We start from the raw sequence: 18,255 nt of genomic DNA, 5'->3' as shown, positions 1-18,255 counted from the left end.
CATAACTTTGATGAGTAGAAGCTCCTATAACACACAGATCAGCAATGTACATATTGATGACAGCATTGTGTGTTTCCTAGGACTGTGGGATCATAGTCTATCTAGCTGTTGGGCTAGGCCATAGGCCATAGCCAATAGCTAAGGCAGTGTGGCAGCATGACAAAAGTTATGGAGCAACATGGTGGTCAATGGTACATGGTGTAGCATTGGTACAGCAATGGGAGCTGCAAGTATAGTGCAGCATAGTGCAATGAAGAGCTCAAAAGTACAGTGATGGGTACAATCATGTTTAGTGAAGCATGATGAGATGCAGCATAGTGATGATGAGGTGCAGCATGGTGCAGCACAGTGAGGTGCAGCATGATGATGAGGAGCAGCACAATGATAGGGGCAGCATGATGATGAGGAGCAGCACAATGGTAGGTGCAGCGTGGTGATAGAGTCACCTTGGAGAATCAGTTGAAGCAGCGTGTCTTCAACTGAGTTCAGCTACCTCATTTATCATATTCTTAGAGATGATCTATGCTCTTATTTAGATAAGTCAACGTGTTGACTTCTGTTGTAAATGTACTATCTCTCTCTCTCTCTCTGCTGAACTATTAAAGAACATATAAGAAGAATTGATCAAGGGTTTCCCCACATTGGGGTTTGTCCCTGGCTAGCACCACATTTTGTGTCCTCTTGCCTTGGCTTGTCTTCTGCGATTTATGTTTATCTTCTATCTGCAATTTACTATTATGTTGATGTGATTGCTAATCTGGAAAAGATATTGAGCTAACTGTGAAAATTGAAATAAATTACTCTAAGCATAGAACATACCTAAAATTAACAGTCAATAACTAGTTATGAAGTGATTTCACAAAGTCCATTCAAGGAGAGACACAATAACGGCTCAATGCTTCAAAGAAGCTAGCGCGCTCTCCAATAAGAACCTTGGGGTGAGAAGATCAAGACCTATGGTTTGAGATTTGCAATGATAATAGGTATGCCTAAGGTCAAGATTCTAAAAGATGAGGTGGGACCTCTCAAGAAGCTTTATGTGATGATTTGACACTTTGAAAAGGCTCTTTGCTCCTCTTGAGAGACCTAAGAAAGACTTGCGCTAGACCTAGGGTTTTATGAATAACATGGGAAGAAATACTTCCAAGGCACTCACTAGGTCAAGGCAAGGGAGGAGAAAGGGTTTCTTATGATTTATTCCACCAAATACAATGCTCATACAACCCTCAAGAAAGCCACCTATCCAAGGAAATACAAGCTAGGTTTCCCTTCTAGGGCACACCTAGGGCACAATAATTTATGGATGAATCACCGTGAGAAATCAACCAAAATTGGAGATCCTCAATACAAGATGTTATGAATATAATTCATAACAAATAAATAAATAAAATAAATGTAAATATTAAACAGTCAAATATTGATTATGTTAAGTAGTCATTAAGTTAAGTGAAATGGCATGTCTAAAAGACAAGCCCAGTCACGAAAGGACACTTGCTTAGGTATATATAGGCAAGTCCTCATTGTAACATTTATCACTTATACATTTTTATATATAATAAATTATTATTATTAAATACCTCTTGTGTATTTTTACATTCAAGCCTACAAGCTATCAGTTTTTATGCTTCAGTGGTATTGGAGCCATGGCGCACAATATAATCATGCGGGTCTTTGAACGTTGTTTGCCGCACAATGTGCTATTACATTCACATCTTGATTGCGTCAAGCAATTTAGTAAAATTCAAGAAGCATTTCAGCGTTTAGAAAAATCATATGCAGAAGTTAAAGCATGTCGAAAAGAAATCGATAAAAAGAAAATGATCTAGATGATGATTCCAATGAAGCTTATATAGATCAAGATGAGGATTCAGATAAAGATGATCTTGATGTGAATGAGGATGATCTAGATCAAGATAATGATAGAATGAAGCATATACCCGATGGTTGGATCGATTGTCCAGCAGTTGGTCAACCTCTTGCAAACTTAATTCCGTCCAAAGTGCCTCTTGGGGAGGCCTTTAATGATTGTATTCCTCTTGGAAGAAGATATTCTTTCAAGCAAGTGTTGCACCAACAACGGGTTTTGATGAGAGAACTAGGTTTGATAATTGATCTGACAAATACTTCACGCTACTATCATTCTTCAGATTGGTCAAACAGGGGCATCAAACATTTCAAGATTGCATGCAAAGGACGAGATGCAGTTCCAGACAATGAATCTGTAAATAATTTTGTGTACGAAGCATTGTGTTTCTTCCATAATCATAAACAAAGTGGGCAGAACAAGTATATTTTGGTTCATTGTACCCATGGCCATAACCGCACTGGGTTTATGATTGTTAATTATCTTGTTCGCATACAAAGCATGACTGTTAAAGAGGCTCTGCAGCGCTTTGTTGCTGCAAGACCTCCAGGGATTTATAAACAGGATTATATTGATGCATTGTTTAGGTTTTATCATGAGAGAAAACCAGAAACAATGCTTTGCCCTTCCACACCAGAATGGAAAAGATCAGTTAGTGTTGATCTTAATGGCAATGCAATGGAGGATGAAGATGATGATGGTGACATTATGGCTGCTTTGCAGGAAGTTGAGGAAGAAAATGAATTGATGACAAATGATGATATCCTAGGTGATGCAATTCCTTCAGCTCAGCAAACAGATATGCAGAAGATTTGTTGTATGGTGCTTGGAGTAGAGTCCCATGGAAATTCTCATTTTCCAGGATCTCAGCCAATTTCATTGGACAGAGCACACCTACAACTCTTGAGGCAGCAGTATTATTATGCCACATGGAAAGCTGATGGAACTCGATATATGATGCTTATCACACGTGATGGATGTTACTTGATTGATAGGAAGTTCAACATTCGTAGGGTTCAACTCTGTTTCCCTAAAAGGGGTGTGCCACAGGGTTCTTTTGAATCTCATCACCTTACCTTACTGGATGGCGAAATGATAATTGACATTGTACCTGAAACGCACGAGCAAAATAGACGATATTTGGTGTATGATTTGATGATGCTTAATCAACAATCTCAGATAAAGCTACCTTTTCACGAGAGGTGGAAACTAATAGAGAAGGAAATAATTGAACCTCAGACTCATGACATTAAAACGAATGCACTATATTGTTATGACATGGAAGCATTTCGGGTCAGAAGAAAAGATTTTTGGATGCTTTCAGCAGTTGGTAAAGTACTAAAGGATTTCATCCCAAGGCTCTCACATCAAGCAAATGGCCTTATATTTCAGGGTTGGGACGATCCATATGTTCCTCGCACACATGATGGGCTTCTTAAATGGAAATATGCTCACATGAATTCAATGGATTTCCTTTTTGAGGTAGGAGATGAGAATCGACAATCGATGTATCTATTTGACAAGGGAAGGAAACGAAAGCTGGAAGGAGCTCGTGTCAATTTTCCAGATGATGAAGACCCATCAAGCTTTTCTGGGAAAATTATAGAGTGTTCTTGGAATGTAGATGAAGGCACATGGTAGTATATGCGTGTTAGGCCAGATAAGCCTACTCCAAATGGATGGAATACATATTTAAAGGTGATGAGAAGCATAGAAGACAACATCAATCAAGATATTATATTAGAGGAAATTGCAGATATTATACGTCTACCAATGTATGCTGATCGAATAAAACAAGAAATGGCACGCATAAAGCATGATAAAGCAGTGGAATTGCCGCTCAAACAAACTGATGTTCCTTTAGAACTCATCTTATTGATGAAGGAAAAGGTGGTAAATTTTGCTTCAGTTTTAAGTGGATATGGTTCTAACTATTTTTTGTGTGAAGGTATAAGTAGAAAGATTATGCCAAATTTAATAAAAAAATTAGGTATTTCTGAGCGGAAGAAGGCTCCCAATCGCCTTGCTGTTGATGAGGCTATCAACAATGATAACTCTGTTGTCTGTCTACATCCAGACACCATGGAAAAATTACAGCTCTTCCGCAGAGATACAACTCTTATCAAGGGAAAGAAGAGAAAGGATACAATTTGTATCGCTCTCGTTGATGAGACATGTGCAGAGCCCAGGACTAGAATGAACAAAGTTGTACGTTCGAATATGAGGGTTCGATTCAACGATGTTGTTTCGGTTCATCAGTGCCCCGATGGAAAGTACAACAAGCATGTGCATATCTTGCCTATTGATGATACCATCGAGGGTGTTACTGGCAATCTGTGCGATGCATGTTTAAAACCCTATTTTATGGAAGCCAAACCAGAAAACATTCCCTGTTCGCCTTCCGCTGTGACCTGTGCGTTGCTCCTGAGAGTCTTTCTGATACACCGTGGCCATTGTTCCAAACAACCGACGAGCAAAATCTGCACAGTCCACCACGTATTTTCGTGCCGCTATCCACACACGCCATTAAAAACACTACCCATTGCCGCCACGTCAAGCGTTCCCTTGATTCGTCATACGTCAAGTTCAAACGACCACTCCGGTCACATATCCAGTCAACTCCCCACTAATACGCCGTGACTGTTGGTCATACACCTGTCCGTTTGTTAATAAGGTCATTAAAATATATATATATCTATATATATATATATAATGTATGTATAAAGTTTATATAATTACATAGTATATATAAACTATAACCTTATAATATATATACATATAGTTAAAAAAATTGTTAAAAAAAATAATAGAGTTATAAAAACAAATATATATATATATATATAGAGAGAGAGAGAGAGAGAGAGAGAGAGAAATTAAAAATAAAAAATTTAGAGTTGAAAAAAAAATTAGAAAAAAATAAAAATAAAAATTTTGCGTTTAAAAAAAAATTTAAAAAAATAATATATATATATATATATATGAGTTTTTTCTTTTTTTTTAATCCAAGGGAATATTACTAAGCTACATGATGAGAGGATGACTAGATTATATACATCAAGACGACAGACACTAAGTGAAGAAAATCTACAGCAATATAGCTTTGAGGACAAAGCTTCTAAAGGAAGGGGCTATGTTATGAATATAATTCATAACAAATAAATAAATAAAATAAATGTAAATATTAAATAATCAAATATTGATTATGTTAAGTAGTCATTAAGTTAAGTGAAAAGGCATGTCTAAAAGACATGCCCAGTCACGAAAGGACACCTGCTTAGGTATATATAGGCAAGTCCTCATTGTAACATTTATCACTTATACATTTTTATATATAATAAATTATTATTATTAAATACCTCTTGTGTATTTTTTCATTCAAGCCTACAAGCTATCAATTTTTATGCTTTAGTGGTAACTGAAGCATAAATGAGGACTTGCCTATATATACCTAAGCAGGTGTCCTTTCGTGACTGGGCATGTCTTTTAGACATGCCTTTTCACTTAACTTAATGACTACTTAACATAATCAATATTTGATTATTTAATATTTAGATTTATTTTATTTATTTATTTGTTATGAATTATATTCATAACACAAGACCTCAAGGGAGACTCTTGTACGAAAGAAATCCAAATATCCCTCCTCTACAAGATTTCGCTTGATGCCCTAGCTAGTCATCCAAGGAAAGAGGGGCCAAAAATTTTGGGAGGAGAAAAGAAGGAAGAAAGAGAAGTTGATCACCAAACAACTTAGGCCAGTGCCTTCTTCCTTGGGTTTATGGAGTCTTAGATGCGTTAAATAAACCAAATTTGTCCTAAGGAAGTCAAAAGATGATGCCCTAGTTACCACCTTTCAACAATTACCTACTATTAGAATATGGAGTTTCATGAAGAAAAATAACATTTCATCACTAGGAACATTCATTGCATGCTATACCATGAATAACATATGCAAGAGCCACCCAAATAGCTTTCAAATTTATTTTCAACAAAATTAGGGCACAAGAGCATTTACTCTAGTTGCATAAATTAGACAATTGGGAAAGAAAGATTTTATTAACAAGGGCACTTACAAATTAGTCATGCAATATATCCATCCATATTGAAGAAGTAGCTCCAAGACAAGATCAAAAATCATCTTCGAATACCATAGTGCATCCATGGTACTCCAAAAGATCCCAAGAGAAAAAGTGTGAAGTTGCCTAAGATGGTCGAAAGGCCCTAGTGATGATGATGAGTTATCACAAATGAGACTCAATTCCATTTATATGAGTCTATGTAAATTGAATTCACCTAATGAGCCCCCAAAATTATGAAATAATGTGTTAAAAACAAGTCTTAGTCACAAGCCGACCAAGTAACTATCACAAATTATAAATTACCATCCATATGCAAGTTGAGTTGATGACGTCACGATGATGTAGGGCCATTGGAGGGCCACATTGAGTCCTCTAAGTGCAATGATGAGAGAGAGGGCTATAATAAAGATGAATTAGGGGATGGCCCCTAAATTTACAAGTCATCATGTGGCACCCTATAGTGGTTTTAGGGAACATCTGTTGGTCTCATTGGTCTCCAAATGAAAGAAAAGGTTGTCCAATGCTCCAAATGAGGGCTCTGATGATGGTGCCGCACCCCCCACGTCTCAAGGGTAAGACAAACCTCCTTTGGGACTTGGATCCGCTGACTTGATCATGCTATATGGGCTAGGTCATGCTGGTCCAAGTGCATCATCTTGCAAATAATGTGGGGCAATGAACAAACTGTTGAAGGTGTTGAGGGTGCCCATGGCATGAAATGATGCTCTAACACATGATGGATTCCCTAGGGGCGTCAATATGATCCTATAGTGGGCTTGAGCCCCAGTTTAGTTGCTCAGCCCATGATGAAACCACCTGCCAATTACATATAAGATCCAATGTGCTTCCTCACCATCAGGTACATTAATTCATTAGTGCATCTATGTGAACCAAGCTTGTTAATCAAGGTCACAGATGAAACTTCATAGTGGAATTCCCATCCAAATTTGGGGTTTTAAGCATGTAATAGTGTTACCTCCCCAGGTAGGAGTAGCTAATAAACAACCCTATTAAGTGTTCCCAGCCCGTACGGGGAAAGACAGGTCCAAGGTACATCCTTCAATTGGTAAGGGTCATGTGAATAATGTTGAGATGGAGAGGGACATAGAGGTCTCAAAACCAAATGCCATGGGTTCAAGGATGGTAATGATGACAGAAGTCCACATATTTAGGCGTATAGATGTTGTTGTGACGAAAGGAAAGAAAAGTCCTAGGAAGTTCAACAAGCAAGCCAAGAAGAAATAGTTTAAGAAAAGTTTCTTCTTCAAAGAAGATAGCTCCTCATCCGAAGAAGACAGTGATAACAAAGAAGAATTCAACGGAAGAGTATTGTCTATGACCAAGCACAATAAGCAAGAGGCACCTTACGAAGAAGGAGACAAAGAAGAAGGAATGATTGAGGTTGAATTTCAAAACGAAGTAATCAGGGTTATCAAAGAGCTCAAGACCGACAAGAAGCACGTCAACACTCTTTTAGACAAATTAAAGACAGAGAGGGAATAGGTCCTAAATCTTAAAATCAAGGTTGAAGAATACAAACGAATTGAAGAATCGCTCAGGAAAGAATTAAAGGAAAGCAACAAGGAAAGAGAAGCATTGGAAGCAGAAATAATTTCTTTACAAAAGAAAGTAAAAAATGGAAAAACTCTTCAAAACTATGCCAACAGCTCAAAGACTTTGGATGAACTCATCAGCAACCAGTGATCATGCAGCGACAAGACTGGTCTTGGTTACAAAGAAAAATTTGAAAAGGAGTCAAGTCCTTCTATGACAACTAAAGAAGATGGATATGCAAAATCTACCAAGCAAGTAGATCTCCCAGCTAGATCAAGAGATCAAGATTCGCAAGAAGAACCTTGGAAGACAATTCCTCGAAGAAGATTTCCTCCCAGGTATCAACCTATCTTTTATGGTCATTGTTATTCATGTGGAAAGTTTGGACATAGAGCTGCAGAATGTTGCATGTATGTTTGGAATGAATATAATTCCAGGAGATCTCTCAGAAATGGATATTCCAGAACTCAGCAGAATATCAACAGATTTGATCATTTGAGAGATGATGTCGAATGTTACAAATGTAACAATTTTGGACACCTGGCCAAAGATTGTAGACTTGGAAGCTCTTCAAAGGAATTCTCGCAAAATCAGAATGAACAAGTATGGAAAAGAAAGACTGAAAGGTGTACTCTAACTCTCAAGGCTCAAAGCAACAGAAACGTATGGTATGTTGACAGTGGTTGTTCAATGCATATGACTGGAGATAGAAATAAGTTCATATCCTTGATAGAAAAGAAGGATGGAACAATGTCTCTTGGAAATGACGGGTCTTCAAATGTCATAGGAGCAGGTATGGTCACTCTTGGAAGCAAGGATGCATTAGCAAAGGATGTGTTACTGGTTGAAAATATGAATCACAATTTGTTCAGTGTTGGACAAATGTGTGATTAAGGACACACGATGTTATTCAACTCAAAGAAATGTCAAATCAGGAAAGGCAAATTTGGTAAAATTGTGGCTACAGCAAGCAAAGCTCCAACCGACATATATATTTTGGATGAGACACCTAAAGGGTGTTTCTTGGCAAAAGAAGACGAGAGCTAGTTATGGCACAAACGAATGGAACATATAAATTTCGGCAATTTGGTCAAGATCAACAAAAAGGAAGCAATTAGAGAAATGTCAAAAATCTCAAAACCTGCCAATACGATATGTGAATCTTGTCGGCACGACAAACAGACAAAAGTCGAGTTCAAGACAAAGGAACATTTTGCGTCACGTCCATTGGAATTAATACATACTGATCTATGTGGTCCTATAAGAACAAAAGGTTTAGATGGTGAATTATACTTTATGTTAATGATAGATGATTACACCAAAATGACAGATGTCAGTATCCTGAAGAAAAAGTCTGAGGCATTCGAATGTTTCAAAATCTAAAAGGAATTGGTCGAAAATGAAACCGATTTGAAGATCAACTGTCTAAGATCAGATAATGGCGGAGAATTCACGTCCAAAACATTTCAGCAATATTGTGACGAACATGGAATAAAAAGGAGAGGATTGGTAAAGTATTGGAGGAGCAGAAAGTTTGGGAATATGTGGAGAGTCCACCATTTGCTCCAGCAGATCCTCAACAGTTGACCCAGCATAACAAGAAGGATGCAAAGGCCAAAAGAACAATCCTTGAAGGAGTCAAAGATTACATCATACCTCACCTTTCCAGAAAAAAATCAACTCAGTCCATGTGGACAACCATCTTAGGGTAGTGCCAAGGTACAAGAGAGGCCAAGAAGTTGGTACTCCGAGATAAGATAAGAAATATCAAGACAATTAAGTCTAAGTCTGTGATTTCTTACTTAACCACATTCACCCAAGTGAAGGACAAGTTAGCCAGGATTGGAGAAACAGTGTCGAACAAAGACCTCAATTTCGCAGTATTGGGCTTTCCCAAGCCATGGGAAAACTTCATTGATGCAATGAGTGGTAGAGAAAAGTTGCCAGATTGGGAGTGGCTATAGAGTGATGACATGTAAGAGGAGATCTGAAAGCAAGCTAAAGTTGGGTCTTGTGTGAAGTCTGAGAAAGAAGAAAACTTTGCCCTTACTAACAAGGCCAAGAGCAAGAAAAATGTAGAAGTGGCCAAGTCTAGTTCATGAGGCAAGAAGAAGAAAGATGGCAGCAAAGTGAAGTGCTTCTCTCGTCATTAGTTTGGGCACTATTCCACCAAGTTTCCAAACAGGAAGAAGGGATCCAAGAAGGATCACGTGGTAGCATCAACAGAGGTGGAATAGTTCACTTCTTAGTTTGACGAGGAGTTTTCACTCATAGCTTGCATCGAAAGCTCAGTGGCCAGCAGTGTATGGTGTATTCATAGTGAAGCATCCTCTCATATGACCCAAAACAAGAGTTAATTTAACCAGTTGACAGAAAAAGGATATGCAGTTTCATATAGAGATGGGAGATGATCACAGGTACCTAGTGCAGGGCACAGGTACAATCAAGTTTGAGAGGGAGTCTAAAAAACCTCTCTACCTTTGATATGTCATCTATGTCCTAGGGTTGAAGAAAACCTTGTTTCAGTTTCAACCTTGGAGAGCAAGGGGTATGACATTATCTTCAACAGAGGGAAGGCTTTCATCAAGCCTCTCAACTCAGGAGCACTTAAGCAGATTGGGGTTACGGTGAGGAACCTTTAAAGGTTATAGTTTGAGACAAAAGCGACGTTGAGCAGCAGAGAGATCAGTGCATATAGATGTGACCTTGGGAAGCTTTGTCATAGGCATATGGACCACTTATGTTGATTTTGTAGCATTAGATGTGTTTTAGCCACAAAATTTTGTGGAGAGGCTAGAATACATGTGTTCTCCAAAACCCAGAAATCCTTTCTGGATATTCCACCCAAAGATGACTTAATTAAAATAATTAACTTTTTTAGATGATTACCTAAGTCTAAACTTAAGAAATCTGGTTAATTAAAGGGTATTAATTAAGTCATGGTGACAATCTTCTAGAAGAAGACTTGGATTGACTTCTAGTTAATCTTAGCCATCGATTATGTTTTAATCTTGGTCGTTGGTGCTCGAATAGAAGAATATAAGAAGAAGTCGATGGGCAGATGGAGAATACACCAGAGCAGATACTCAATTGCTCAAGCAGATCGATTTTCTCAATGGCTGAAGTTTAGCAAGAGAAAATCGAACCAGAGAGTGAGTTGCAAGTGGGAGAGAGAGGGCATCAGCATAATCAGAGAGTGCAAGACGAATCTAGAGGAGGCAGCAGAGAGGAGGGACGCAGGTCAGCGCAGCAAAAGGGTTAACGCAGCGGCAGTCACTACACAGAGAGTGACGTAGAAAGGCCAGCGAAAGAGGCACGAGGTCCTCTTCGGGGTCAGAAAAACGATGTGAAGTTTGAGAAACTCACCAGTAAATTTCTCGCAGTGACTCTTCCTCTATTTTGTCTTGTACAAAAATTATTGTTGAAGATTAATAAAAAAAACCCTCAATTGTTGCACTGGTTTTCCCACATTGGGTTTTTTTCTGAGGACAATTGTCCAAAAATAACTGTAACTGTGGTTATATGTGCTAGTATTTTCCTTGTAATTATTTTCTGCCGGAATTTTATTTGTAAAGGCTACAGTGTATGTATTTTGATATTTGCCAAAGAAAACTCCAAATAATTTGTTTAGTAATTTAACAAATAGAAGAAATATTATCAGTTACTGCAATAGGATTCAAATTCACCGAATTTTCACAACTTACACCATGGAGCGTTGAAGATTCTGAGGGAGATTACCATAGGGTTACCACAATACAGTGTAGATCAAGATGACGTGTGCAAGGGTTGCACACTTTGCAAGTATCCCAAGACATCCTTTTCCAATAAAGACAGTAGGGCCAAGTGCACGTTGGAGATAGTACATTCGGATTTATGTGAACCATTTTCCTCTCCATTGATAATAGTATATAGATATTATGTCACCTTTCTTGATGACCACTCAAGAAAGACATGGATGTTCTTCATGAATATGGAAGAATCTAGGGCAATTAGAGTTAGAGTGATTCTTCTTAGCATTATAACTATTTGTGAGGTGTTTCAACTTATTCTTCTTGTTCAATCTTCACTTGTTATTATTAGAGTGTGTCTTCTTTAGTTCATCAAAATAGCTACCAAAAACAAATAGAAAAGAACACAAGATGTTGGCATCCTACTAGGGCCAAAACCTCTCCCTCTTGGAGAGGGAAATCCGCACTAAATTCTTCTTATAGAGATTCCAATTGACGAATACCAAGACCTTGACCCTTGACCTATTAGGCCACTCGAAGACCAAGACACCAATTGTTGATTTGGGGTAGCATCGAATGTGCTCTAGCCACGAAATTTGGTGGAGTGGTTGGGGCACATGAGATCCCTTGACCTATTAGGCCACTCGAAGACCAAGACACCAATTGTTGATTTGGGGTAGCATCGAATGTGCCCTAGCCACGAAATTTGGTGGAGAGGTTGGGGCACATGAGATCTCCAATACCCAGAAATGGTTTGGGCAGATTCTAAACAAATCAAGAGATATTAAAATAATTAATATTTTTAATGGAGTCCCTAACTCTAAACTTAGGGAAAATAAAATATTAATGTGTATTAATATGAATGTGTGTTAGAATGGTCCAAAAGACATGGATCAAGCCAGATCTAATCTTAGCCGTTGATTAGGGACTTAATCTCGGCCGTTGAGATGTCAATAGGAAAAGTATAAGAGGAGGCTTGAGGGTCACTTGGAGAATACACCAGAGTGATCAGTCATTCTATTCTCTAGAGTGGGGTTTGCTAAGAGAGATAGAATCAATGATCGGAAGAGCAGTTAAGGGGCATTGAGTACAGAGAAACAGAGAAGGAAGAGATTGTGCTGAGAGAGCAGCACAGCAGCCAAGAAGAGTGACGCAGAGCCAGCAAGGGCTCACGCAGAGGCAACCAAGTGCTGTGCAGAGCACCAGAGAGGCCAGTGTGTCTAACGCAGAGGCCCAGAAAGTTGACACAGGGCCTCCTGGAGCTGACGCAGGGCCAGCGTGAGACAGAGGGGGGCTGACGCAGCCCAGATTGGGCAGACGCTCGGGTTGCAGAGCAATTTTGTATTGAGGAGTTGCCGGAAGGATTTTCCAGGGTTTCAGCTAGGAGATTTCTCTCAATCTGTGAAGTATAGCTGCTAAGGAAATTCTCTGTTGGGTAGGCCAGTTTCAGCACCCAGATTGTACTCTAATATTGCTTAATAAGAAAACCCTCAGATAGGTGCACCGATTTTCTCGCATTAGGTTTTTCCGGGCACATTGGTCCAAAAATAATGGTGTCATGTGGTGTGTTTGTTCTTGTTTCTTTTAGTTGCTGATCTGTAATATGTTGAGCATGCACTGGTGTTTATTTTCATAATTTACTTTGTAAATAACTTGTTAAAGAAAAATAACAAGTAGGTAGGAATAAATCTGAAAAAGTGCATGAAGGGTTTCTAAACTAACTTAGAAACTTCAACACCAATCCTCTCCTTCGTTACTGTAGAGATCATCATCATCGCTGCTGCTTCACCTTCTCTGAGATATTCATTACAATAACGAGATCATTACTACTGCCTCTTTGTTAGATCTTCACTCAGATCTTCACTGTAGTTTTACTAAGATTATTTCTACATTCTCATCTGTAATTATGTCTTCATCAAACTGACACCGAGTTCAGGACTTCATCCAAATTGTATGTCATGCCAAATCGGGTTACTGTAGGATCTATTCATCGCAATTGGTGGAATCATTGAGATCCTTTTTGCCACCCTTAATCTGAGATTGTAACTGTGATTAAATGATATGTCGAGGGTACACTACAAGATTACTTAGTGACTACATTTAGTTTGTCGACAGAGCACTGCAAGATCATTTAGATTCGTGATTGCGTTTAGTACATTAAGAGAGCACTGTGACATCACTTAGATCATCTGTTGTGTTTTCTGCCTGCTCAGAGATCCTTATTGTATTACCCATTGAAGAACTGAGATCTACAGATTATACATATGCCGAGGGTGTATTGCTCCATCCACGATTATAGTGACTGTGTTTAATATCATTGTGTTGAAAATTGTGATCATGAGGAGGCCAAGACTGTGATTGCGTTGAGACCGTGATAACAGGAATGCCAAAGCAGTGTATTCTCCTCCTTCACCGAGACAGAGTATCCACCGAGATCGTATGTCGAGATACTATACTTCGTTGTGCTCACAGAGACTTATAGAGGAGTTCTGTCCTCTTCCACAGTTGCAGACACTTATCTGAATTTCCTTTTCCCTGTGGTGACTCCAGCTACGTATTTATAGGTGTTTATCCATGCATGCAAGCCGACATGAACCAATGAACTGTTGTGACTTCATTTTTGAGCCGACTTGACATCTATATATGCATTGAGGCCGACATGACTGTCTTTCACATCGTTTAGCTGGCAGACTTCTTCTTGAGCTTGTCTTGGAGGATTGTGCTTGTCTTGGAGGGCTACTTGACATTTCTATGGACTTGTATACATTACACATATCCTCAAGAAGAGCTCTTTACACATGTCTTTGACTCTTTGACTTTCCTAGACCTATGGAATGAGCAAGAAACTCATTCTTATAATTTACAAAAATAATATTTCTTTTTATTGACAACTACAAAGATCAAAATACATTTGTAAATACCAAATCTAGTTACACTTTCTTCAACACTCCCTCTTAACTACGGAGGTATTTATAATGGTACTTGGTCATTCTCAATCTGAAGAATTTCTCATAAGAAGAATCGAATTGGTAACCTCTATTATAGCATCATAGTAACCAACATTGTTTCCACAACAAGGCCTTGACTAACAGCTCTATCTCTTATTAGATCAAAGCACAATGTTGGCAAGATCAATGACTATAGACACCTTCTTCATTGTCTCTCAAGGTACATACCCACCTGGGTGTTCACTGAGTATGCCCTTCCAAGACTATTCTTATCTTGGGTTCCCAGCCCTCAAAGAATATCGGTCCTTTTGCCTACCCTTGTCTTGGATGCCCTACATATCCTCAAAGAGCATCGGATGCCAAATGATTACCCAATCCTCCATTCTTTCTTCCAAAGTGAAGACAATAATGTTGTGTCTATCTCTCCCTCTCAACTAGGGAAGATATGCCCAAGTTTTCTCTGATCAGAAACTTGCCCAAGCTCCCTTTTAATCAAGAACTTGTCAGAGCTCCCTCTTAGCTAGGGATTCTTCCATACATCAGCAACTTCTTCTTCGTGGGTTCTTCAGTTGCTTGATCAACTTCTCTTCTTGATGTCATGAAATTCAGTTGAGCTTGTTCCTTGTAGGGCAACAACCATTGATCACTTTCCTTCTTTATTCGTCATGTCATTTCTCTCTTCATGGAAAGCGGCCTTCTTGGTACATATTTGGAACCTTCTTCATATGGATACTTCTTTTCTCTTCATGCTTCTTTCAGGAGTTTCCATCCATCACATGAATGTTGGTTGTACTTGTACTTACAACTTTTGTTCCAGTAGCCTTACATGAACTTATCCAGATATTATTCAAGAAATCAAAATATATCATTAAATCAAATCATACCTTACTAGGTGGCTCTTCATCATGATATATTTTTGTACGTATCAGCATCCTGCATTCATGTTGACACATTTTCAAAAGATATCCATTGTCAAGGGTCTTCATCTTTTCCATCAAAGTCTTCATATCTTTCCGGGAGATTTTCTAGTCTAGTCTTCTTGATCTTTTGGATGTTGATCTCCTTCATCAGGGTTACATATCTCACGATCTCTTCCTTCTTTACTCATTCCATTCCCAGGTGCTTTTAATCAAAGTTTCTTAGTTGTGATCAACCACCTCATATATGAGGACATATTATGTTGATTTCATCTAGTGTGTCTTATGTCTTCTTGCATCCTTTCAGAGGAGGAGATTGATCATGCTTCTTAAGATAGAAGCAATGATCCATGTTACCTGCAACTATATGACATGACATTATAATATTAAACACAAGCATACATACCTTATTTTACCTTCAGGTCATTGAGGCTTCTTCCAGCAACTTCCTTGATTGAAAAGATCTTCAATCCCTTGATCTGCTTCATGTCATCACACCATCATCTCATGGATTCCATAAGTTGGAGTTCTTGTTGAAACACTTGCTTCCTCTCTAGATTAGTGAACCCTACGATGAGGATTCCATCAGAGGATTTTGAGGATCTTGTATATCCCCATCTAGCAGATGTTTCCCTTTTGTATGATGAGCCTTGTCCTAGATGACTCTTTCCTTCAATGTCCACTGAGTTTTCCAAGAGCTATATCCTTCATGTTTTGTTTGTCATAAATTTTGTCCTTCATGATTCCCATGGTGATGTCACGAGCTCTTGTTTCTAATGCTTCCATGATGCCACGATGCATCTTATCATCATTGTCATATCTTATAACAAAAGCTTATGATAGGACCCTTTTGTGAGGGATACCATCTTACTTATAGGAGAGATTTGTTACTCCCTCTTTTCTTGGCCCTTTTCTTCAGCTTCCTCCATCTATCTGGTGATATGAGCTTCCAAAATCTTTCCATAGCATTGAGTCTTAGCTATACTTATTATGTCTTGCTTGAGGACCAACCTTGCCTTTCCTTTCTACACATGGTTGAGTTCTTTTATTCTTCAATACTTTTGCCATCAACTTGTCTTTCCCCATCTTTTACTTTCATGTAGATCAGATATCATGTGACCTTCTTTATCGCACCTTAAGAGAATGAGTTTATCATCTACATCACTTTGATGTCTCCAATATTGCAATGTGAGGGCATCTTTCATAAATATCCCTTTTCATAAATTCAGAGGAGACCTTTTGATGACTTCAGCTACTTAGAGGACTATGTCTATCCTCCTTCTTCATGCAAGGAATCTTGATAACCCATCCAATTCATAGATGTCCTTGCAATCATGAAGTCATTTAACCAAACTTGAATATAGAATGAATAGATACTTACTTGTCATGTGAAGATGAAATCTTCACCTTGATCACTTTGATGCTGGTTGAAGAAGATGTATGAGGGCTTCTTCTTGGGTGATCTTCTTTCAAATGAGAAAGCCTTTCCTCAATAGAAAAAGGTTGCTCCTTTTGATGAGGATGATTTGTTGCTTCCTTGGATGATCTTCTTCAAGGAAATGATCCTTGCTTTTATAACCTTGAAGATGATGGCAATGCTTTTTCTTCCTCAATATGCTTTGCCTTCTTTTGTAGATCAGGATTGTTGCTAGGGTTTCAACTTTCTCCAAGCTGATGTGATCTTGGTGGCCTTTTGATGATGACTATGGAGACACAAGTTCTTGTTGTTGTAGACTGCTAGGGTTTGATCAAGATCAGGGTTCGTTTCTTTAATGCAGATCTTGATGTCCTTCAACTTGCTTTAATGCCCTACTAGAAACTTGATCCTTGAAATGTCTATTTTTTCCCCTTCCTTTGACTGATACTATGTTGAAGAATCTAGGGCAGTTAGAGTTAGAGTGATTCTTCTTAGCATGACAACTATTTGTGAGGTGTTTCAACTTATTCTTCTTGTTCAATCTTCACTTGTTATTATTAGAGTGTGTCTTCTTTAGTTCATCAAATAGCTACCAAAAACAAAGAGACAAGAACACAAGATGTTGGCATTATGCCAGGGCCAAAACCTCTCCCTTTTGGAGAGGAAAACCTGCACTAAATTCTTCTTATAGAGATTCCCATTGACGAACACCAAGACCTTGACCCTTGACCTATTAGGCCACTCCAAGACCAATACACCAATCCTCTTCTTCGTTACTTCTAAGATCATCATCATCACTGCTGCTTCACCTTCTCTGAGATATTCATTACAATAACGAGATCATTATTGTTGCCTCTTTTTTAGATCTTCACTGTAGTTTCACTGAGATTATTTCTGCATTCTCATTTGTAATTATGTATTCATCAAACTGAGATCGATTTCATGACTTCATCCAAATCGTATGTCATACCAAATCGTGTTACTGTAGGATCTATTCATCGCAATTGGTGAGATCATTGAGATCCTTTTTGCCACCCTTAATCCGAGACTGTAACTGTGATTATATGATATGCTGAGGGTACACTACAAGATCACTTAGTGACTGCGTTTAGTTTGTAGAGAGAGCACTGCAAGATCATTTAGATTTGTGGTTGTGTTTAGTACATTAAGAGAGCACTGCGACATCACTTAGATCATCTGTTGTGTTTTCTGCCTGCTTAAAGATCCTTATTGTATTACCCATCAAAGAACTAAGATCTAGAGATTGTACATATGTCGAGGGTGTATTGCTCCATCCACGATTACAGTGACTACGTTTTATATCACTGTGTTGAAGATTGTGATCATGAGGAGGCCGAGACTGTGATTCGTTGAGACTGACATCACAGGAGTGCCAAGGCAATGTATTCTCCTCCTTCACTGAGACAGAGTATCCACCGAGATTGTATGCCGAGATACTATACTTCATTGTGCTCATCGAGACTTATAGAGGAGTTTTGTCCTCTTCCGCAGTTGCAGACACTTATCCGAATTTCCTTCTCTGTGGTGACTCCAGCTGCATATTTATGGATATTTATCCATGTATGCAAGCCGACATGAACCAGTGAACCGTTGTGACTTCATTTTTGAGCCGACTTGACATCTATATATGCATTGAGGCCGACATGATTGTCTTTCACATCATTTAGCTTGCAGACTTCTTCTTGAGCTTGTCTTGGAGGGCTATTTGACATTTCTATGGACATGTA

The 18,255-nt window shown here is 38.6% G+C and overlaps 2 protein-coding genes across 4 annotated transcripts in view; one reads left to right on the top strand and one right to left on the bottom strand.

Annotated features, from left to right (window-relative positions):
• LOC149163695 (uncharacterized) overlaps positions 1-18,255 on the bottom strand; it is a 411,291-nt gene that overhangs the window by 252,379 nt on the left and 140,657 nt on the right. The window lies entirely within an intron of this gene.
• Positions 1,644-4,504, top strand: LOC149163696 (uncharacterized). Its single transcript, XM_089432494.1, is given in 2 exon segments — positions 1,644-1,734; positions 1,854-4,504. Coding segments are annotated over 2 exon segments (2,742 nt in total).

Source organism: Pinus tabuliformis, chromosome 5_1, assembly GCF_031772625.1.
Source record: "Pinus tabuliformis cultivar Carrire ecotype Pingquan chromosome 5_1, CPIR1, whole genome shotgun sequence".
In the NCBI taxonomy this organism is placed as follows: Eukaryota; Viridiplantae; Streptophyta; class Pinopsida; order Pinales; family Pinaceae; genus Pinus; species Pinus tabuliformis.
Note: the sequence above shows the minus strand (reverse complement) of the source record. Positions and strands in the feature narration are given on the sequence as shown.